Source organism: Mizuhopecten yessoensis, unplaced genomic scaffold, assembly GCF_002113885.1.
Source record: "Mizuhopecten yessoensis strain PY_sf001 unplaced genomic scaffold, ASM211388v2 scaffold3961, whole genome shotgun sequence".
Taxonomy (NCBI): Eukaryota; Metazoa; Mollusca; class Bivalvia; order Pectinida; family Pectinidae; genus Mizuhopecten; species Mizuhopecten yessoensis.
In genome coordinates, this window is record NW_018405306.1 from 473,404 (window position 1) to 499,289 (window position 25,886).

At 37.3% G+C, this 25,886-nt stretch overlaps 1 protein-coding gene across 1 annotated transcript; it reads left to right on the plus strand.

Moving 5' to 3' along the window:
* Positions 1-188: 188 nt before the first annotated feature.
* On the plus strand, positions 189-24,148 carry LOC110448256 (regenerating islet-derived protein 4-like; the record flags this gene model as incomplete). Its single annotated transcript, XM_021494421.1, has 4 exons — positions 189-446; positions 21,779-22,057; positions 22,710-22,883; positions 23,850-24,148. Coding segments are annotated over exons 1-4 (831 nt in total), but the record flags the coding sequence as incomplete, so codon positions are not given.
* Positions 24,149-25,886: the final 1,738 nt, after the last annotated feature.

The window sequence follows — 25,886 nt, forward strand, 5'->3', positions numbered from 1 at the left end:
TCAGTGTTGTATTAGTTACATATATGCATTATTAATTTAAAACATACAAAATTACAGGCGAGTGCAGGTGTCAAGGAAGTTATACGAAAACCTACAGCTATAAGACACTCATCCATGTCCCTGTGTCTGTAGTTGTTCTTGCATGTCAGTAGATGACACACAATGCTATAAATATACAGCTATGTTGTCAAAATTATCACTGGGGATTTTAAACTACCCCCACGTGACTTTAAATATATTTACAAACACATCACTGAAAATAACACCATTCATTTAGATATCAACACTAGCCATGACGGACGGTCAGGATCTATACAAGTTGATGAACCTGTAGGGTGATATAGTCACAAAACTGGTGGAAGGAACCATGGACAAAGTTAAAGTTAACCCCGGGATGGAGGTGGTTAGGACCTTGGTATACCTACTGGTGATATTTATGTGTACAGGTGAGTACTTTCTTACTTACATGTAGATACCCATACGATGTATGTGTATACACAATACACAGAGGGCAAGACAACTTGATGTACGCCTCCTAGTACTTACCGTAAATGGGCGTTCGTACGTAGTTTTCGCACTCTACGAAATCCAATTAACATATAGTGTAGTAACATTTCGTTCTTCTTTGGACCCTTGGTTTTATTGTATTTTTTCATATTGATTCAACGCGGAATACGTTTGTATTCCATTGATATGGATCTTTGTTGTGAATATCATAGTCTAGGCCAATGTCTGCCTTAAACACATTTTACATTCAACACTCTCTTGCATAATTGTATTCCGTATATTTTTTTCACGTCCCACCCATAACTATTTGAAAAGGTTAAATTCATGTGAAATCTTAAAATAAAAATCACAGCAGACATGTACTACAAATCAGTTCAAACGTATATTATATATATTGTTGTGTCAGTGTGTATGTCAATGAAAGAGTTTAGAGATATTTATAGAACGGTTCACTAAGGGTTGTTCACTGAGGCATGACCATCGTTGCTTTATTTAAATGTCTGTCTTAAAGTTATCCATGTTAGTGGAGAAACTCCGGGCCAAACATTGTTATTATTCTCACATTAAGCTCCCGGCAGAAATCACATGATCCTATTTGTATTTGCTTTTAACTGTTATGTTGCTCCCTCAGAAACTGTCTGGAAAGTGCGTCGACAGACTCAGCCCCATTATTATTCTAAAGAAACAAATTGTTGACCTGTTTTTAATAGTGAGGTAAATATTTGGTCCCCCTCATTTATTTTACCATGAACAGAAATATGTGTAAGGAAATATAACAGCAGACATACTCATTCGATATGATTACTGATAGACAAAAGATACTTCGCATAGAAAAATATTTGGGGATATGGGTACCTTATAAAATGACAGATATGTGCCGACTAATATAAAATATGTTTTGAAATGATATATAATGGTGTTTGGATTGATAGTTACATAACAATCATTTTGACTCTAAAAACATCAAATTGATACACTTAATATATGTTTAGTGATATTCATGCTGAAATGTCGCAAAACTTACTTAACGAATACAAAGTATGTCAAGTTGTCAACCTAAGTATACCGATATACATCGCGGAGATAAATTCCACAATCTTATAAACCTTGCTATGATAAATAATGTTATAAAAATATTTAAAACTGTGTAGGCCTATAGTTTATATCGTAAACCTGTCATCATAAACATTTATGTTATCATTATACCTCATCTTTATCACAGCGTGTCTGATTGGCTGACAATGATCATATGACGGGGAAATAACCCAACGACAGACTATTGTTTTTTTAATTGGGTGCCGAAACATAGCTTTGGTTCTTGTCAAATATAGTCAATGTGTAATTTCAGAGAGAGAAAATAAACGAGCATGTTCTCTATCTATAGTTAAAATAGCCGTATTCATGTTCTTCTGTACTCTACTTATATATCATGCATAACAATTTTTTCAAGATGTTTGCAATAACAACAAGCATTTGAAATGTAGTTTTTCCAAACGTATGCATTCTTGTTGTGAAGGGGATAATGTGTTATATTATCGTTTTATTCATATGTGAAGATGTAAACATAAACATATTTATTGTCTTTGAAAATATGTGTTTATATTTTTTAATGGAACTTGGCTACACGGAAAGAATACAATTAAAACAGCATGAACGAGCTTCACCTTTTTTTGTATAGATGTATTAATGTTAACAAATCAAAGCACAACAGAAAACCATGTGTGCCCCTTATGTAGTACAAGCCATAAACAATTTAGCAAATTCGATTTCTTGTGACCTTCAATAAAGGCGAATGTCAGCAATGCTTTCTAAAGTGACAATGTACATGTAGTAAGGTACAATAAGCTATACACCAAATATAAGAGTCTTCATGTCAAAATAAATAAAAATTCAATTCAATAAAAAATTGCAAAAACAGCGATGTTTCTCATTTCTGTTTTTGGATTTATTCTATGACAAGAATATCTCTAACGGGATTCATTATATATATTTAGAATGACTGTTTTTCTCGATAGTTTACACAATTGTATGATATTTGTTGTTTTTGATATAAACATTATGACAAAGCGGAGCCGGCGCTACGGTTTCTTTCCCATAACTGTTGATCCTACATTTGGCTGCCCTAGTCCCAGACTCATTGTTGTCCTCTGATCCAGTTTTTACGACTTGTATGACAACACAAGGAGGTTGGCTACTTAAAATGTACAAGTACCTATGTATTACATCCCTCTATTATAACGAACAATTCAGTACAAAGGAAAACCTTTAAATTTATGTCATCCTATAGTGTCAAAGAAATCAAGCATGTAATGGCTGCTTGCCGATAGCTATTGTGGTTACTTTATGTGTCTTTATAACGTTGAAAACAATTTTAAGGATACACGTCCCACTGCTTAAAAATGAAACTATGAATTGAAATCTTTCTAGTGCGTTACAATAGCATCAGTAATTAATTAATGATGAGAGTACACTCCGGTTTTCTGTGTTATAGCATAAAAATATATCCAAGTCAATTCTTATAATTTATTTTACTATACACACAATCCCTGTGAAAATCTACTTTTATTGATGGATTCTTTTCTCTTAAAATTATTACGCCGCTGTATCAGCCAATCAAAAGCGACGTTACAAACGGCGACGTCATGTTTTTACGTTATGGGCTGATACATGTAGCATATTTTTTTAAATCAACGAAATTATTTGTTACAAGCAAGCTTAACTTATTTGAGGATTAACTTGTAAGTAATTAATTTTCGGAAAAAAAGTCTTATGCCTTGCAGGTTTCTTTTGAAAAGCGATAGACATTGAATTAACAAACATATCAACAATTAAAAATGCATGTTTTAAAACTACAGTCGGCAAATCTTCGATATTTTGCCTGCAGATGAAGGGACAGGGATATTTAATTGTAAAAAAATAATCTTTACATAATGTATTATGTAGTGACACGAACAACTCAGACACGAGTGTTGTACATTGGTACACTATCGTGCTGAGGTGTGAGTCTGAATCATAGTTAAACGAACAACTCGGGCCTGAGTATTGTACATTGGTACACTATCGTGGTGTGGTGTGAGTCTGAATCATAGTGACACGAACAACTATGACACGAGTATTGTACATTGGTACACTTTCGTGGTGTGGTGTGACGCTGAATCATAGTAACACGAACAACTCAGACACGAGTATTGTCCATTGGTACACTATCATGGTGAGGTGTGAGTATGAATCATAGTAACACGAAAAACTCAGACACGAGTATTGAACATTGGTACATTATCGTGGTGAGATGTGACGCTGAATCACAGTAAAACGAACAACTCAGACACAAGTATTGTACATTGGCACATTATCGTGGTGAGATGTGACGCTGAATCACAGTAAAACGAACAACTCAGACACGTAGCAACTCACACACTCCTCCGTGTATCTGAATGCTTCTGAACAAGTAGGCTATATAGCTAACATGTGGCGTCTTGTGTTTACTTTTGAAAGCTCGTATCGTGGTGAGTAGTGACTCTGAATCACAATGACATGAACAACTCAGACACGAGTATTGTACATTGGTACATTATCGTGGCGAGGTTTGCATATGAATCACAATTACATAAACAACTCAGACACGAGTATTGTACATTGGTACATTATCGTGGTGAGGCTTGCATATGAATAACAGTGACACGAAGAAATCAAACTCAAGTATTGTACATTTGTTCACTATCATGGTGAGGTGTGACTCTGAATCACAATGACATAAACAACTCAGACACAAGTATTGTACATTGGTACACTATCGTGGTGAGGTGTGACGCTGAATCATAGTTTAACGAACAACTCAGACATGAGTCTGCATCATAGTGACACGAACAACACACACACGAGTATTGTACATTGGTACACCATCGTAATGTGACTTTAAATCACAATGACACGAACAACTCAGGCACGAGTATTGTACATTTTTTCACTATCGTGGTGAGGTATGACTCTGCATCATAGTGACACGAACAACTCAGGCTCGAGTATTGTACATTGGTACACTATCATGGTGAGGTGTGACTCTGAATCACAATGACATAATCACAATGACATAAACAATGACATAAACAACTCTGACGCGACTATTGTACATTGGTAAATTATCGTGGTGAGGTTTGCATATGAATCACAATTACATAAACAACTCAGACACAAGTATTGTACATTGGTACACTGTCATGGTGAGGTGTGATTCAGGATCAAAACGACATAAACAACTCAGACACGGGTATTGTACATTGGTACATTATAATCACAGTGACACGAACATGATGGTGAGGTGTGACTCTGAATCACAGTGACACGAACAACTCAAACCCATGTTTTGTATATTGGTACACTATCGTGGGGAGGTGTGACGCTGAATCATACAAGTAGTAACACGAACAATTCGGGCACGAGTATTGTACATTGGTCCCTTATCGTGGTGAGGTGTGACGCATGTTTTGTATATTGGTACACTATCGTTGTGAGGTGTGAGTCTGAATCGTAGTAACACGAACAACTCAGACACGAGTCTGCATCATAGTGACACTTGGTACACTATTGTGGTGTGGTGTGACGCTGAATCATAGTAACACGAACAACTCTGACACGACTATTGTACATTGGTACACTATTGTGGTGTGGTGTGACGCTGAATCATACATGTAGTAACACGAACAATTCAGACACGAGTATTGTACATTGGTACATTATCGTGGTGAGGTGTGACACTGAATCATAGTAACACGAAACACTCAGACACGAGTATTGTTGAGGTGTGAGTATGAATCATAGTAACACGAACAACTCAGACACGAGGATTGTACATTGGTACATTAACATGGTGAGGTGTGAGTATGAATCATAGTAACACGAACAACTCAGACACGAGTATTGTTCATTGGTACATTATCGTGGCGAGGTTTGCATATGAATCACAGTGACACGAATAAATTAGACACGAGTATTGCTCATTGGTACACTATCATGGTGAGGTGTGACTCTGGAATACAATGACATAAACAACTCTGACGCGACTATTGTACATTGGTACATTAACATGGTGAGGTGTGAGTATGAATCATAGTAACCCGAACAACTCAGACACGAGTGTTGTACATTGGTACACTATCGTGGCGAGGCTTGCATATGAATCACATCATAGTAACACGAACAACTCAGACACGATTATTGTACATTGGTACACTGTCATGGTGAGGTGTGATTCTGAATCACAATGACAAACAACTCAGACACGAGTGTTGTACATTGGTACACTATTGTGGTGTGGTGTGACGCTGAATCATAGTAACACGAACAACTCAGACACGAGTATTGTACATTGGTATATTATCGTGGTGAGGCTTGCATATGAATCACAGTGACACGAACAAATTAGACACAAGTAATGTACATCGGCACACTATCATGGTGAGGTGTGACTCTGAATCACAATGACGTAAACAACTCAGACACGAGTATTGTACATTGGTACATTATCGTGGTGAGGCTTGCATATGAATCACAGTGACAGGAACAAATTAGACACAAGTAATGTACATCGGCACACTATCATGGTGAGGTGTGACTCTGAATCACAATGACATAAACAACTCAGACACGAGTATTGTACATTGGTACATTATCGTGGTGAGGTTTGCATACGAATAACAGTGACACAAAGAAATCAGACTCGGGTATTGCACTTTTGTTCACTATCATGTGAGGTGTGAATCTGAATCACAGTGACACGAACAACTCAAACACATGTTTTGTATATTGGTACACTATCGGCGTGAGGTGTGATGCTGAATCATAGTGACACGAACAACTTAGGAACGAGTATTGTACATTGGTACACTATCGTGGTGAGGTGTGACGCTGAATCATAGTAACACGAACCACTCAGACAAGACTTTTGTATATTGGTACACTATCGTGGTGGGATGTGACGGTGAATCATAGTAACACGAACAACTCTGACACGACTATTGTACATAGGGACACTATCGTGGTGAGGTGTGACGCTGAATCATACTAACACAAACCACTCAGACACGACCATTATACATTGGTACACTATCGTGGTGAGGTGTGACGCTGAATCATAGTAACACGAACCACTCAGACACGACTTTTGTACATTGGTACACTATCGTGGTGAGGTGTGATGCTGAAACATAGTGACACGAACAACTATGACACGAGTATTGTACATTGGTACACTATCATGGCGAGGTGTGACAGTGAATCACAATGACATAAACAACTCAGGCACGAGTATTGTACATTGGTACATTATCGTGGTGAGGCTTGCATATGAATCACAGTGACACGAACGAATACGACACAAGTATTGTACATTGGCACACTATCATGGTGAGGTGTGACTCTGAATCACAATGACATAAACAACTCAGACACGAGTATTGTACATTGGTACACTATCGTGGCGTGGTGTGACTCTGAATCATAGTTAAACGAACAACTCAGACATGAGTCTGCATCATAGTGACACGAACAACCCACACACGAGTGTTGTACATTGGTACACCATCGTAATGTGACTTTGAATCACAATGACACGAACAACTCAGGCACGAGTATTGTACATTTTTTCACTATCGTGGTGAGGTTTGCATATGAATCACAGTGACACGAATAAATTAGACACGAGTATTGCACATTGGTACACTATCATGGTGAGGTGTGATTCAGGATCAAAATGACATAAACAACTCAGACACGACTATTGTACATTGGTACATTATCGTGGCGAGGCTTGCATATGAATCACAGTGACACGAACAAATTAGACACAAGTATTGTACATTGGTACACTATCATGGTGAGGTGTGATTCTGAATCACAATGACATAAACAACTCAGACACGGGTATTGTACATTGGTACACTATCGTGGCGAGGCTTGCATATGAATCACAGTGACACGAACAAATTAGACACAAGTATTGTACATTGGTACACTATCATCGTGAGGTGTGATTCTGAATCACAATGACATAAACAACTCAGACACGAGTATTGTACATTGGTACATTATCCTGGTGAGGTTTACATATGAATAACAGTGACACGAACAAATTAGACACGACTATTGTACATTGGTACACTATCATGGTGAGGTGTGACTCTGAATCACAATGACATAAACAACTAAGACACAAGTATTGTACATTGGTATACTATCATGGTGAGGTGTGACTCTGAATCACAATGACATAAACAACTAAGACACAAGTATTGTACATTGGCACACTATCATGGTGAGGTGTGATTCAGGATCAAAATGACATAAACAACTCAGACACGGGTATTGTACATTGGTACATTATCGTGGCGAGGCTTGCATATGAATCACAGTGACACGAACAAATTAGACACAAGTATTGTACATTGGTACACTATCATGGTGAGGTGTGGTTCTGAATCACAATGACATAAACAACTCAGACACGGGTATTGTACATTGGTACATTATCGTGGCGAGGTGTGAATCTGAATCACAGTGACCCGAACAACTCAAACCCATGTTTTGTATATTGGTACACTATCGGCGTGAGGTGTGATGCTGAATCATAGTGACACGAACAACTCTGACACGACTATTGTACATTGGTACATTATCGTGGCGAGTCTTGCATATGAATCACAGTGACACGAACAACTCAGGCACGAGTATTGGTACATTATCGTGGCGAGGCTTGCATATGAAGCACAGTGACACGAACAAATTAGACACAAGTATTTTACATTGGTACACTATCATGGTGAGGTGTGACTATAAATCACAATGACATAAACAACTCAGACACGACTATTATGACATAAACAACTAAGACACAAGTATTGTACATTGGTATACTATCATGGTGAGGTGTGACTCTAAATCACAATGACATAAACAACTCAGACACGGGGAACAACTCAGACACGAGTATTGTACATTGGTACATTAGTGTGACGCTGAATCATACTAACACAAACCACTCAGACACGACCATTATACATTGGTACACTATCGGGGTGAGGTGTGACGCTGAATCATAGTAACACGAACCACTCAGACACGACTTTTGTACATTGGTACACTATCGTGGTGAGGGGTGACGCTGAATCATAGTAACACGAACCACTCAGACACGACTTTTGTACATTGGTACACTATCGTGGTGAGGTGTGATGCTGAATCATAGTGACACGAACAACTTAGTAACGAGTATTGTACATTGGTACACTATCGTGGCGTGGTGTGACTCTGAATCATAGTTAAATGAACAACTCAGACATGAGTCTGCATCATAGTGACACGAACAACACAAATACGAGTGTTGTACATTGGTCCACCATCGTAATGTGACTTTGAATCACAATGACACGAACATACTATCATGGTGAGGTGTGACTCTGAATCGCAATGACATAAACAACTCAGACACGAGTACTCAAACCCATGTTTTGTATATTGGTACACTATCGGCGTGAGGTGTGATGCTGAATCATAGTGACACGAACAACTTAGTAACGAGTATTGTACATTGGTACACTATCGTGGTGTGGTGTGACGCTGAATCATAGTAACCCGAACAACTCAGACACGACTATTGTACATTGGTACACTATCTTGGTGAGGTGTGAGTCTGAATCATAGTAGCACGAAGAACTCAGATACGAGTATTGTACATTGGTACATTATTGTGGTGAGGTGTGAGTATGGATCATAGTAACACGAACAACTCAGACACGAGTATGTGAGGTGTGACTCTGAATCACAATGACATAAACAACTCTGACACGACTATTGTACATTGGTACACTATCGTGGTGTGGTGTGACGCTGAATCATAGTAACACGAACAACTCAGACACGACTATTGTACATTGGTACACTATCTTGGTGAGGTGTGAGTCTGAATCATAGTAACACGAACAACTCAGATACGAGTATTGTACATTGGTACATTATTGTGGTGAGGTGTGAGTATGAATCATAGTAACACGAACAACTCAGACACTAGTATTGTACATTAGTACCTGGGTGTACACATCATCTATTGTAGCACTCAGTGTGTAGCAACTCACACACTCCTCCGTGTATCTGAATGCTTCTGAACAAGTAGGCTATATAGCTACCATGTGGTGTCTTGGGTTTACTTTTGAAAGCTCGTATCGTGGGGAGTAGTGACTCTGAATCACAATGACATGAACAACTCAGACACGAGTATTGTACATTGGTACATTATCGTGGTGAGGCTTGCATATGAATCACAGTGACATGAACAAATTAGACACAAGTATTGTACATTGGTACACTATCATGGTGAAGTGTGACTCTAAATCACAATGACATAAACAACTCAGACACGAGTATTGTACATTAGTACATTATCGTGGTGAGGTTTGCATATGAATAACAGTGACACGAAGAAATCAAACACAAGTATTGTACATTTGTTCACTATCATGTGGGGTGTGAATCTGAATCGCAGTGACACGAACAAATCAAACACATGTTTTGTATATTGGTTCACTATCGTGTTGAGGTGTGAGTCTGAATCACAATGACATAAACAACTCAAACACATGTTTTGTATATTAGTACACTATCGTGGTGAGGTGTGACGCTGAATAATAGTTAATCGAACAACTCAGACACGACTCTGCATCATAGTGACACGAACAACACAAATACGAGTGTTGTACATTGGTACACCATCGTAATGTGACTTTGAATCAAAATTACCTTGGTACACTATCATGGTGAGGTGTGACTCTGGAATACAATTACATAAACATCTCAGACACGACTATTGTACATTGGTACATTATCGTGGTGAGGTTTGCATATGAATCACAGTGACACGAACAAATTAGACATGACTATTGTACATTGGTACACTATCATGGTGATGTGTGACTCTGAATCACAATTTCATAAACAACTCAGACACGAGTATTGTACGTTTTTTCACTATCGTGGTGAGGTGTGCATATGAATCACAGTGACACGAACAAATTAGACATGACTATTGTACATTGGTACACTATCATGGTGAAGTGTGACTCTGGAATACAATGACATAAACAACTCAGACACGAGTATTGTACAGGGGGACATTATCCTGGTGAGGTGTACAGATGAATAACAGTGACACGAACAAATTAGACACGAGTATTGTACATTGGTACATTATCCTGGTGAGGTGTGACTCTGAATCACAATGACACGAACAACTCAGACACAACTATTGAACATTGGTACACTATCATGGTGAGGTGTGACGCTGGAATACAATGACATAAACAACTCAGACACGACTATTGTACATTGGTACACTATCTTGGTGAGGTGTGAGTCTGAATCATAGTAACACGAACAACTCAGACACGACTATTGTACATTGGTACACTATCTTGGTGAGGTGTGAGTCTGAATCATAGTAACACGAACAACTCAGACACGAGTATTGTACATTGGTACATTATCGTGGTGAGGTGTTGTACATTGGTACACCATCGTAATGTGACTTTAAATCACAATGACACGAACAACTCAGGCACGAGTATTGTACATTTTTTCACTATCGTGGTGAGGCGTGCATATGAATCACAGTGACACGAACAACTCAGGCACGAGTATTGTACATTTTTTCACTATCGTGGTGAGGCGTGCATATGAATCACAGTGACACGAACAACTCAGGCACGAGTATTGTACATTTTTTCACTATCGTGGTGAGGCGTGCATATGAATCACAGTGACACGAACAACTCAGGCACGAGTATTGTACATTTTTTCACTATCGCGGTGAGGTAAGCATATGAATCACAGTGACACGAACAAATTAGACACGAGTATTGTAAATTATCGTGGTGAGGTTTGCATATGAATCACAGTGACACGAACAACTCAGGCACGAGTATTGTACATTTTTTCACTATCGCGGTGAGGTAAGCATATGAATCACAGTGACACGAACAAATTAGACACGAGTATTGTACATTGGTACATTATCATGGTGAGGTGTGACTCTGAATCACAATGACACGAACAACTCAGACACAACTATTGTACATTGGTACACTATCATGGTGAGGTGTGACTCTGACTCACAATGACATAAACAACTCTGACACGACTATTGTACATTTGTACACTATCGTGGTGAGGGGCGAGTCTGAATCACAATGACATACACAACTCAGACACGACTATTGTACATTTGTACACTATCGTGGTGAGGGGCGAGTCTGAATCACAATGACACGAACAACTCAGACACGACTCTGCATCATAGTGACACGAACCTATTGTACATTGGTACATTATCATGGGGAGGTGTGACTCTGGACCATCGTAATGTGACTTTGAATCACAATGACACGAACACCTCAGGCACGAGTATTGTACATTGGTACACTATCAGACACGAACAACTCAGACATGAGTCTGCATCATAGTGACACGAACAACACACTAACGAGTATTGTACATTGGTACACCATCGTAATGTGACTCTGCATCATATTGACACGAACAACTCAGGCTCGACTATTGTACATTGGTACACTATCATGGTGAGGTGTGACTCTGGAATACAATGACATAAACAACTCAGACACAACTATTGTACATTGGTACATTATCCTGGTGAGGTGTGACTCTGGAATACAATGACATAAACAACTCAGACGCGACTATTGTACATTGGTACATTATCGTGGGGAGGCTTGCATATGAATAACAGTGACACGAAGAAAGCAAGCACAAGTATTTTACATTTGTTCACTATCATGTGAGGTGTGAATCTGAATCACAGTGACACGAACGACTCAAACACATGTTTTGTATATTGGTACACTATCGTGGGGAGGTGGGAGTCTGAATCACAATGACATAAACAACTCTGACACGACTATTGTACATTGGAACACTATCGTGGTGTGATGTGACGCTGAATCATAGTAACACGAAAAACTCAGACACGGGTATTGTACAATGGGGCCCTATCGTGGTGAGGTGTGAGCCTGAATCACAATGACATAAACAACTAAGACACAACTATTGTACATTGGTGCATTATCGTGGCGAGGCTTGCATATGCATAACAGTGACACGAACAAATTAGACCCGAGTATTGTACATTGGTACACTATCGGGGTGAGGTGTGAGTCTGAATCATAGTAACACGAACAACTCAGACACGAGTATTGTACATTGGTACATTATCATGGTGAGGTGTGACTCTGGAATACAATGACATACACAACTCAGACACGACTATTGTACATTAGTACATTATCGTGGTGAGGTTTGCATATGAATAACAGTGACACGAACAAATTAGACCCGAGTATTGTACATTGGTACACTATCGTGGCGAGGTGTGAGCCTGAATCATAGTAACACGAACAATTCAGACACGGGTATTGTACATTGGTACATTATCATGGTGAGGTGTGACTCTGGAGTACAATGACATAAACAACTCAGACACGACTATTGTACATTGGTACACTATCGTGGTGTGATGTGACGCTGAATCATAGTAACACGAACAACTCAGACACGGGTATTGTACATTGGTACACTATCGTGGTGAGGTGTGAGTCTGAATCATAGTAACACGAACAACTCAGACACGAGTATTGTACATTAGTACCTGGGTGTACACATCATCTATTGTAGCACTCAGTGTGTAGCAACTCACACACTCCTCCGTGTATCTGAATGCTTCTGATCAAGTAGGCTATATAGCTACCATGTGGTGTCTTACGTTTACTTTTGAAAGCTCGTATCGTGGTGAGTAGTGACTCTGAATCACAATGACATGAACAACTCAGACACGAGTATTGTACTTTGGTACATTATCGTGGCGAGGTTTGCATATGAATCACAGTGACATGAACAAATTAGACACAAGTATTGTACATTGGTACACTATCATGGTGAGGTGTGACTCTAAATCACAATGACATAAACAACTCAGGCACGAGTATTGTACATTGGTACATTATCGTGGTGAGGTTTGCATATGAATAACAGTGACATGAAGAAATCAAACACAAGTATTGTACATTTGTTCACTATCATGTGGGGTGTGAATCTGAATCGCAGTGACACGAACAACTCAAACACATGTTTTGTATATTGGTTCACTATCGTGGTGAGGTGTGAGTCTGAATCACAATGACATAAACAACTCAAACACATGTTTTGTATATTGGTACACTATCGTGGTGAGGTGTGACGCTGAATAATAGTTAATCGAACAACTCAGACACGACTCTGCATCATAGTGACACGAACAACACACACACGAGTATTGTACATTGGTACACCATCGTAATGTGACTTTGAATCACAATGACACGAACAACTCAGGCACGAGTATTGTACATTTTTTCACTATCGTGGTGAGGTATGACTCTCCATCATAGTGACACGAACAACACAGGCTCGAGTATTGTACATTGGTAAGTTATCGTGGTGAGGTTTGCATATGAATCACAGTGACACGAACAACTCAGGCACGAGTATTGTACATTTTTTCACTGTCGTGGTAAGGTATGACTCTGCATCATAGTGACACGAACAACTCAGGCACGAGTATTGTACATTGGTACACTATCGGGGTGGGATGTGACTCTAAATATAAAAATAAAAAAAATCTCGAACACACAATGAACACATGTCTCGCACAATTCTCATTATCCTACATTCCATTGCCCAGGCAGCGTATCGCCTAGGAACACCACTTTGTTTGCAGGTGCGAGGCATATACATTATAACTATACACTGGGGCATTATAGATTCATAACCAGACCAGTTATAACTCCCAAGCTCGACACGAATTTATCATAATCACATCATTATTTTTCCTGTTTTGCAAGGACATGTGTTTGTCAAATATGTAAAAATAAATTTTAAGATCACATACTACTATGTGACACTTTGTTGTTCGCACGCTTAGCTCATGACACCCGAGTGGCTTTGTTGATATCGAATGTAGTGGAAAATCCTGTTTTACTGGCAACGTAAGCAACTTTTTAAAGTAGTTTAGGTATTTATAACTTTAATGACATTTCCACGGTAGAAAAACATTCGATCATATAAGTATGCATACATCGTGCAGTTCACACTACTAAGATATAGTAAACACCCTTAGAAACAGAAATAAATTGATAAGACATAGTATTAAATCAATATGAATAATTTGACAGAGTGTCAAATTCAAAATCAAAGGATTTCATTCTTGCTATGACGTCAGTGAACCGAATGCGTCACACATTTTAGTTTAATATTGATGTTTTTTTTATACCATAGTATCTTTTTTTTTAAAAGTTTGTTTATATACCATCCGCTTTTCTTTTTTATAATAAGTTAATATATTTCGACACGTGGTTCTATAAATACAATGCAAAATACTATTAGGGTCACGTATGGTCTTGAACAGGTGTAACTTTACCCTGCTAAAGAGACTGTTTGGCTTATATTTGGGGATACACGATCAACATAAGCAGAACATTCCTGATTGTTCAAATATTTAAGATTCTGATTAAATTTCTTCTCTTAATCAGCACTAGTATTGAAAATAACAAGTTTCTGAAAATGATATCCAATTACTTAGTGTCGCATAGCTTACCATCTGCTTTTAGCTTACCATCTGCTATTAGGAAGTCAAATACCCTGGCCAAAATTCAAGAGGGACATAAAAACTTAATTCTTCACGTCTGCATTTTAGAATCTTTGCAAAGACGTCATGTAAATACCACCCTTTTATTTGTTCAATTATGTGCACATTGCTTGTTTAATGTATGAAAGTAATTGCAAGCCTTTGTTGTTTGTTTTCACAATTATAACCATTACTATTATCCATATGTTGTAAAGCGCCTTAGAGTAATTTTACAAATTATATAGGGCGCTATATAAATGCTGTATATTATATTATTATTATTAAACGTAAATCAAAATTTTTTTTTTTTATTTTGTAATCATTTCTAACCTTTAACTGTCCCTTTAACAATACTCAGCATCCAATGAAGCCGATTTACAAAAGTATCCTGTAGTGAAAATTGCATATGTAAAATATTTTTTTGAAAAGCATGCTGATTTCGTTGGCCGCTTTCCCACAAGTGTCACGTGTTGGGTACAATTACGTCATATACGTTCTGTAAACCCTTAGAACATGTCATGACAACATTAAAGCTTCTGTACGGGCTACACTCGTCCCTGCAGGTCGGTGATCGAGAAAAGAATACACCTGCTGTTACCTACTGCATGTATCATAAGAGAGGGTTTATGTGGGGAACCCCCTGCATAATTGGGAAATCTGCTTTTGTGCCCTTTATTTGGGGACACAAAAGCGACCAAAATAAATCTACTGCAACCATAAAAATCATCATTAATGAGTCCGATTCCATAATCTTTATTTTTATCAATTTTACACAAACATGAGTGTAATTCAAATACAGATATCAATGGCGCTATGGACGTTCCAGGTGTTATTAATATAAAACAATAACACTGTACTTTTTGAATCAAATGTCACCTTATGAGTAATCTATACTTCATGTTTTTTTTCGTCTTGATATATGAAAATTTTATCGAGGATACATATTGCGAATCATTTAATGATTTTAAACGGTCAATTTTACTTTCTCAAATCAATATAATCACATATTCACCTCAACAAAAGTCCTTAACCCTTTCACCCCTATGTACCTTTAGTAGACTCTACCATGCATTGATATGGATGAGTCCATTATGATCTGCGGTGGTGAAAGGGTTAATTGTTATTTCAGATAATGAAATTGTTTTTTATTATTCAACTAAATAGAACATATGAAAATGGTAAGGAGAAAAGTATTTTATTTGACAAAGAGCATTGTGACGTTACAATCAAAGTGGCATCATAAAGACACTATTGACCTTCTGTCTCTAACAATGGTTACGCCGAGTCAATATCACAAATCAATGACCTCTACATGATACTGATCTACCCGATGAGAATTTCGGAAAATCTTGTGTCATCTACTATTAGCGATATATATGGGACCTAAAAATGTAAAACTACAGTGAGGCTGAGGTAAATTACAATTACAATGTGAGTTCACTGTACTCTAGTGTCATTTTGAACATATTGAAAATTTTCAAAGCTCTACCTTTATTGTTTTTAGAGTTTTCTATCCCATAATAGTTTATCTAAAGAGAACATGCATGCTTGTGTAATTCCAAATGTATTATAAACTACTTCAATCAATAAATCTCAGTATCAATTTATGAAACATATTCCTAGCATTCGTAGTAAGATCTACTATGTATCTTTCGCATCAACATTGTTGACACTAGAGTCTCACATATTAATTGTATGGCAACATTTGGTTTGGTATCGGTATTCCTGAGTTAAACACAAACCGATTTATTTCAAATAGAGAGGAAGTTTTAAAGATATCTCTGTTTCAAGTAAAAAAAACCAAAAAAACCCATTCATTAACACCTCATTGTACCATTACGATTAGTAAATAAGTACTACATGTAATACACCTTTTTTTCTCTTTATGAAATTTAGTTTACAAAGTACCTCACTCTATCTACTACTGCAGTTTTATGACAAGTGAAAATTAGTTTCAATTTTTATTTCATCATCAGTCCATGACTCACTAAATGTTGTCACGATTTCATGTTCTCTAACTATAGATCTAGGTCAATGACTGGGTGGTTTTACGGATTGACAACAAGGAGGCCCATGCTTGAGTGAAGTTTATATATACAACATCCATGAACAAAGTTAAAGTACAGTACTTGATACTGTAAAGCATAGAAATAACCCTACACAATAAGTCCTGCAGATGCTGGTGTCATACTTACAGGGGACCCATATTGGTACTCATCGGCGTCCTCATTTTTAATGTCTGTGCATATGCAAAAATATTCTAGAACAAATTGATAAAAGCCTTTTTATATTTGTCTGAATGTATATACAATCTATCATATCTTCTATAAATATAGTACTTACCGAATATGTTTATATGTGTTTTTGTGAATGTCTGCAATGTATATTCTCCCTTCTGGAAAGGCTTTAATATGCGGCGCCTAATCCAATTGTATTTAAATGATATGGAATCCATTTGAAATGATGTGCTCACGTAGCCGAGTTGTTTATATATATTCGTGTTTTTTGTAAAAAAAGTTATCTATTTTCTCATCTACCTTATGTGTTTGGTAACCATTGGTAACAATTTCTGGATCCACCCTCACCCTTTATATACAGTATCAGTTATCAACATCCGAGTAGAGCTGTTCCAAGCATGGTTAGCTTAACAGGTCATTAAACCGTGTTTGTATGTTTGTTTGTATGAGGTATAATGTCATGGCAACAGCAAAAATCACATGACGACGGGGGTCTAGGGAGACAACGCCGAGCAGACGGAGTAAGGAAGTGAGGGAAGACAAAAATATATAGATCTCAAATGGTGCTAAGGTGCAGCAGATCAATTCTGAATTTGTCAGATTCCCCTAAACAAAGGACAAAGAAGAAAAAAATCTGATTCTACAGCGGGTCATTCGTAATCGCTTCATTCTATAAATTAGAGTTGGATAAAACAGACACATTTTTCTCCATTATCTTCAGAGGTTGGGTATTTAGGTTTATCCTATGTAAAGTGGTTTTGGATTTTTTTAAGGTACATGATATGAAAGTTTGTGCTAAGTAATGGCTAAACTAATCAGTTGGTATGAAGTTCAAAATCTACTGTATCTTTAATAAGATACTAATTTTTTGGGGAACTCCAGAATCAAGATATGATATCTAAAATAAATATGCTAAATGTTTCACAAGCAAGAAGTTTGCCAAGATAGTGCACTTGTACTGCAAAATTAACAAACAAGAACAAATCATTAAAATCTGAGCTCAAACAGATACGAAAGGACAGCAAAAGAAATCTAGGAGATACCAAACCGAAAGAGAAAATATGTCATGACTCCAAAAAAAGCGAAACACATATTTTTCAATTACAAACCACCTGCCCCATGTCCAAAGTATTGATAAAAATTATGATGACCATCGTTATATTTCCTCATTATGTATTGAAGCGTCACATGTATAAATGCCTAAGTATCTAGATATGCAGTTTATGGATCAACAGAGCCCCAAATGTCGTGATATTTAGATGTATGTGGTACACTGGAGTAGGAAGTCAGCTAAGAATGCAAACTCCATTACCTTTGACCCCGTGCATTCTTATATACATGTCAGTACATGTCCTTGAAATGTACGATCAGTTTGTTGGAATACTTCAAATCCATTATATGTAACATGATCAATCCGTCACAGCAGTCTCTTAATGATTCAACCTTGTCCCGGAAGCCTCTCGCCATGGCAAGTCGACAGTAGGATCAACTCAATGCCTGTAAATAGATGTCTTCCCGTCTTTCTTCTCCAGTGTGCTCATAAGCCAGCTTAATGCACACTCTGCAGCCTTCTCTAGTCGGCACATCGCTTTCTGGTGTGTCTTCCAGACTAAACCCAAAGCTTGCAATGTCTTCCAGACATCCAACCACTACAGACACGAATTATATCATAGTTTGTTCTCAGTTGTGACAGAGACCTTCATAATTTCTTTTAGAAAATACAACCATAATACAGTGTATTCATTATCACTCCGATATGAAACATAAATTGTGCATGTCAAATGAAGTCCCGGCCCTTATTCATGAAACCGTTCTCATGCTCAAGCATGGACTATGTGTTCAAACCCACTTTCGTATAACTCACTTATATCATTTCAAACGATCAAAAGGTCAAACGTAAACATTAAAAATAATATTTGGTTTTAAATTTCTTCAATTTTGCTCCATATCTTTGACAATATAAAATTTAATTATCAATTTATAACTGGGACAAAAAAAATATGCTCGGACACAGAATCTATGTTAGAGCATGTTAGGTTTCATGAATACAGGTCCCGGTGTATACACCCAGGAATGCCGTTTTTGAACTTACATGCGGACTTGTTTTGGTCTAGCGTCCTTGAAATGTAACTTAAGATTGTACAATTTGAACCTCTGATAATATGATATCATTTATGGTGAAATAGTCGGTGTAAGTCACCGGTTAGTTCCAAATCAACCATAAACTGGGCTATTGCAATGAATCAGCTGAGCGATAAAAGGCGTTACTAAATATATATTTCTTCCTGTGGGAAATTAACATTTGAAGTGTTTAATCAGGATATAGAAACAAAAATACATATATGCTTACATTATATGACTCATGACACAAGGAAGTGCATCCCATATTCACTAAGTAAAGTTGTTCTGGTGACTTTAAACAAACTGAAAACTGTACACTTCGTTTTTGGAAGTAAAAACAATTCGCCATGCTTACAAACTTAAGCATTTCAGTTTTAACACTGTGTAAGTGATTATCTGCTATCAGGTGTTTTTCTCTTTTGCGAATGTTCATTTTTTCTGTACTTTATCTTTTTCCAAATTAATTCAAAATTGTCTGCTGTTTTGTCGAATACTTATTTACGCTATACATTATGTACTTAACAAACTTGCCGACAATCTCTGCAAAACAAATAATTCAATATCCTCACGATAAAATTCTGCTTTATCCTGGTGAAAGTTTTGCTTCTGAATTGAAATAATGTGCTAATATGACAGATACTTTGTCCCTTTCAAAACGTGTCCCCGTATAAATCCACACCACGCAGGTCAGAAGTTTTTTCTCCGGGCACTCCAGTCTTGTCCTTAAATGACCATGCCTGTTAGTAGGACGTAAATCACAAACAAACCAAACCAAGCCACGGCTCCCTCAGGTTAACTCTTTGCCATTTTACTAGGACCGTTTGTAACATTTCAGCTTCATGAAACTTAGTAATGCTCCGTGTGTGATCCTATCTTTAGTCGACTACATTACAAGGTGAATTTGTTGTTAAGAAAACTTATAACTCTAAGCAAGTGAAGAGACTTTGATTGTTACCTGTATAGCATACTGTGAAAGTGAAAATTTTAGCGGTGTTGAAATGCTAGCGGTTTTCGTTTTTAGAAAATTAGAGAAAAATATCCACACGCGAATATTTATACATATGTTAAATAGAATACAGATATAAATAAAGATAAGATATAAAAATAATTGCCAATGCAGCACGTTCCACACCTCTGAAGGTCTGAGGAGTTTCAACGCGAACATTACACATTTCCATACGCGGAAAGTTCCACTCTTACAGTATATAATTTAAATACCCTTCATCAAGAAAACGTAAAACTCTAAATAATGCTGTGGTATATAATTGATTCTTTATTTATTTTTCTTACAATACCAATCCATTCGTTTGTCCATGGCCCAACATTATTTATAGATAGATTTTTTTTTTTAATTTTACAACAATTATGAAACCAGTTTTCAAACTTATATTAAGGTCGAATGAGTGTATTGATAAACGGAAATAGGAAGTTCGTCCCTAGTTGAAAATCCAATGTTGGGAGACAGTATCACAATTTCCGCATATTGTAATGTTACTGCTAAGCACATTTTTCAATTTGTTATCAATCAGAAATATATATATTCATTTTTTTTCAATTTATGATATACATAGTTAAAAATGCAATCCAGGCATTCATTCAGTTGTTTTTTATCAATGAGTCACATGTGTCCATTTTTCTGTTCTTCAGGAAACCGACTATCTATTTCGTCTACGGTGAAGTTTTTCAAGAAAGATAACTCTTATATGCAATTACTATGTGTATATGGTTTTATTATAAAATGTCAATTTTTAATCGTTTATAGATAATTTATTCAACACAATTTCAGCATTTATTAAATTGATATACATTAGGGCAATACTATTCTATGGCAGTATCATTTTTTATTGACATTATTTTGCAAAAAACTTGTGTCTTTCATTTTTTTTTTCAAAATTTACTCCTTTTTACACAATTTCCATTTAAAATCCTTAAAATTCTGACAATATACTTGAAAAATTTGAAGAAATTCTACTGAGAAATGGTGACACAAACTTATTAACTTAATCACTCTTGTTGGCCCGGATGGAAGCGCTTAGTGGGTCTTCATGTGGGATGAAACCGGAGTACCCAGGGAAAACCCTTATGTACGAGCAGGTGAACCCTATACATGTCCATGTCCTATCGGGGAATCAAACCTATTGATAAAAAACACTTTGTATCAATGCCTTAGTTAAGCTTCTGTTTTACTTTCCAGCACCAACCCATTCGTCGGAGCTCTATCGATGCCCGTCTGGTTTGACTGGTACAATGTACACCAACAATGGTCAGTGTTACCAGTATGTTGATTCACCAGTCACGTGGGATGTAGCTAGCGCGGTCTGCTCCTCTAGCAATGGCGGCCATCTTGCTGTGATATTGGATCAGTCGACGATGAATTTCATCATGTCCTCTGTTGCCTTTTCAAGCACCACGTACCAGGTTTGGATAGGTTTCACCGACAAGGACACAGAACAGCAATGGAAATGGGTCACAGGTATTGTTTTTAGCCATTTTCAAACATATATTGTAGCATATATATATCAAAATACAAGCAAAAATAAAAAAGAATTAGAAGAATACCAAAGTACCAGGAAAACCGTAATTCTAACATTAGGTCTGAATCGCCTATTCCTTCCAATGTTTTGTTTTTATAATGTACATGTATCACAGAAAAGCGATTTGAACTATTTATCTGTTTGGATTCCAGGACATGCATTGAATATGCTTTCGATAAATATCATAGGATCCAATGTTACTTAAAGTATCCCCGTAACATTGCTTTAGAAAGTGTTTTTCTTTCTAGCATGACTATAGCTTTGATAAATAATTTTTGAAAAGAAAATCATAGTTTACAGGGCTTTTATGAAATTATGAAATTATCAATAACATATGCAGTGATTTGAGTATACAAGTTCAGCTTATCTGGACCGGATTCGAACCATATTACAAAGACTGAAAACGGAGATGTTGCCAAAAAATGCCTGCATCCAAAAGCCGATATGCAATTTATTTCCCACTGTATCAGGCCTTTGGTTGTGAGTGAAAACATAGGCAAAGGGTACAGGAAATCAAATACGTATTTCTCTTGCCGACAATTCTACAAATAATAACATAAAGTTGTTTTTGTTGGTTTATTTTCGCAAAAGGTGAGGCATGGGCTTATGACAACTGGGATTCGGCCAATGGCTACCCTGAATATTGTTTCGGCGTTGACAAGTTCTGTCCCGAGGACTGTGCCTATTTTCGGACACATGACGGAAAATGGCGAGAGGGACACTGCAATAGTGCGCAGGTGAAATATCAATACATCTGCCAGTACGGTAAGTAAATTAGCGTAACTTGAGACTGGTCATAAAAGCATACAACAAAAATAAAAAGTTCTGAATAAAAAACAAGAGAACTTTAGATTCAGAAAACTCTATTTCGAATTTAAAATTGACGAAACTAGGGCAAACGTATGAAATTAAAAAAAAAGTTTACTTTGAGGTCCTTGGAAATGTTTAAAAAAAATAAGACCAGGTGTTCCGTAATTGTAAGCGTCTTCAGTTTATCGACGACACTGGCCCTATAAATTAAGGTCAAATCCGAGTCATGCCACGTTCAAATAGCCCGAACCCGAATAGTGAATACGAAACAATAATGTATACTAAAGAGCATAATAAAAAAAATCAACTTTAATGTCACACAAGGAAATAATATATTCCCTAATATGGTGGCAACTATAGAATGTAATTTTCATAAGCCTGCTTATTTCGAAACCCTATGTTGTAAGTATTTATATCAGTTGTCGACAGCCGAAAATGAATAATTGCCATTAGTAATTAAGGTTAAGGTGAATACATTTGTTAGTGTTCGGCTCTTGAATACTTTAAAAACAACAATCGCGTGTTGAAATGCTCGCAATGTGATTCTTTAACAGATATCAGTGTGAATATATTTGCGTTGGCAATGGTGCTGACATCTATATATTGTTGATATCTACAATACATATAATCTATTAATAGATATTCGCGCGTAAATAGTTTTGCACTAAATTACTCAACTCGAAAAATGCAAATATTTCCTCACCACGGAAATGTCTAATTATGAAACATCTAAGGACTTTGAATGCCATTTTATAGACAGTTATCGCTGGCAAAATACAGATGAAAATTTTGATCTTCCTTGCTCTAAACCAGAAAATCAGTCTCAGGTTAACTGATCTTTTTTGGAATGAAATAAATTTGAAGTCTCAATATAATCGTCCTATTACTGATTATTATTTTCTTTTTTCTTTTTTGTCTTAGCTATGGGACCTACAACAACATCGACAACGACTACACCGGCACCGACGACCACCACCACGACACCGACAACCACAACAACTCCAACAACGACAACCACCACGACACCGACAACCACAACAACAACGCCGACAACCACAACAACAACGCCGACAACCACAACAACAACGCCGACAACCACAACAACAACGCCGACAACCACAACAACAACGCCGACAACCACAACAACAACGCCGACAACCACAACAACAACGCCGACAACCACAACAACAACGCCGACAACCACAACAACAACGCCGACAACCACAACAACAACGCCGACAACCACAACAACAACGCCGACAACCACAACAACAACGCCGACAACCACAACAACAACGCCGACAACCACAACAACAACGCCGACAACCACAACAACAACGCCGACAACCACAACAACAACGCCGACAACCACAACAACAACGCCGACAACCACAACAACAACGCCGACAACCACAACAACAACGCCGACAACCACAACAACAACGCCGACAACCACAACAACAACGCCGACAACCACAACAACAACGCCGACAACCACAACAACAACGCCGACAACCACAACAACAACGCCGACAACCACAACAACAACGCCGACAACCACAACAACAACGCCGACAACCACAACAACAACGCCGACAACCACAACAACAACGCCGACAACCACAACAACAACTTCAACAACCACAACCTCCACTCCAACAACAACCACAACAACAACCCCGACAACCACAACAACAACGCCGACAACCACAACAACGACACCGACAACCACAACAACAACGCCGACAACCACAACAACAACAACAACTCCAACAACCTCAACAACAACTCCAACAACAACCACAACAACAACGCCGACAACCACAACAACAACGCCGACCACAACAACGTTAAGAACAACAACCCTTGCGACAGCTGGGCAAATAGGTAACATGTTTTGTTTTATATTAACTAAACAGCAAACTACAATGAAGCAAAATATTTTATTTGGTTGGCTCTCAATTTTTGAAACAGCAGTTTTCTTTTTTGTCTTTATAATGATAACTGATGACTTTCAGAAGCCAAATTTCGCCTTAACTTTGTTGCTGGAATTTATGATCTTCCATAATTTGCATACAATACTAATTTAAGATTTAAAGATTTTTTTATAGCAAAAAGTTATAAAGGTGCTATGTTTTTAAGGAATTTTAGACACCTTTTTGTTATATTTTTTACATATGTTAAGAAACATTTTTTAACGAATGTTTATAATCGTTTTGGCATCTGGTACCGCTGTTAAGTCCTTTACGAACGAAGTAAATGTTGAGGCAGTTTATTTTGTTAGAATGTTTACTTTGAGGTACTTACATATTTGAAACGTGTTGCCTTTCTTTGAATTTCTTACATTTTTTCTAAATGTGCTCTACGTAAAATATCTCATCAAAATTTACTTATCATTCATGCTGTGTGAGTATTGAAATTTTGTGGTGGATGTTTATACCAGGTATATGTCAGTATTGAGTATCATAAAACTGTTAATGTATTTGCTATTTTTACTCTAATGAAATGGATACAAACGTGTGTATTTTCGTATTTAAGGACAACAAAGGGGACAAAAAGCACTGCCAGAAGGTAAGATTGTTTATTAAGTCTTCGTTTTCCCCGTTTATAATAAAATATTCAGAATCATTAAGACACTGAACATTTCTGCTTGGAATCATCTGATTTCGAAATATAGTGCATTTAACTTTATACTGTAAGGGACATAACTCTTCTCTGATTGTTTTCATCGTGCTGGAATATCGAGTGAATTTGTAAACAAGTATAGTTTGCCTTTTGATTCTTCAGTTTAAGCTTTGTTGACGCGTGCTATACCATCCAAGTGTGCGCGGGGACGGTTTGGGATGGGATTCCGGCGGTGGTGGTGGTGGTGGGCGTGGGTGGTAATCTATTCCGAACTACTCTCAAGATACAAATCGAGGAAAAGGGAATGTTCATTTCTAACAATATCTATATATA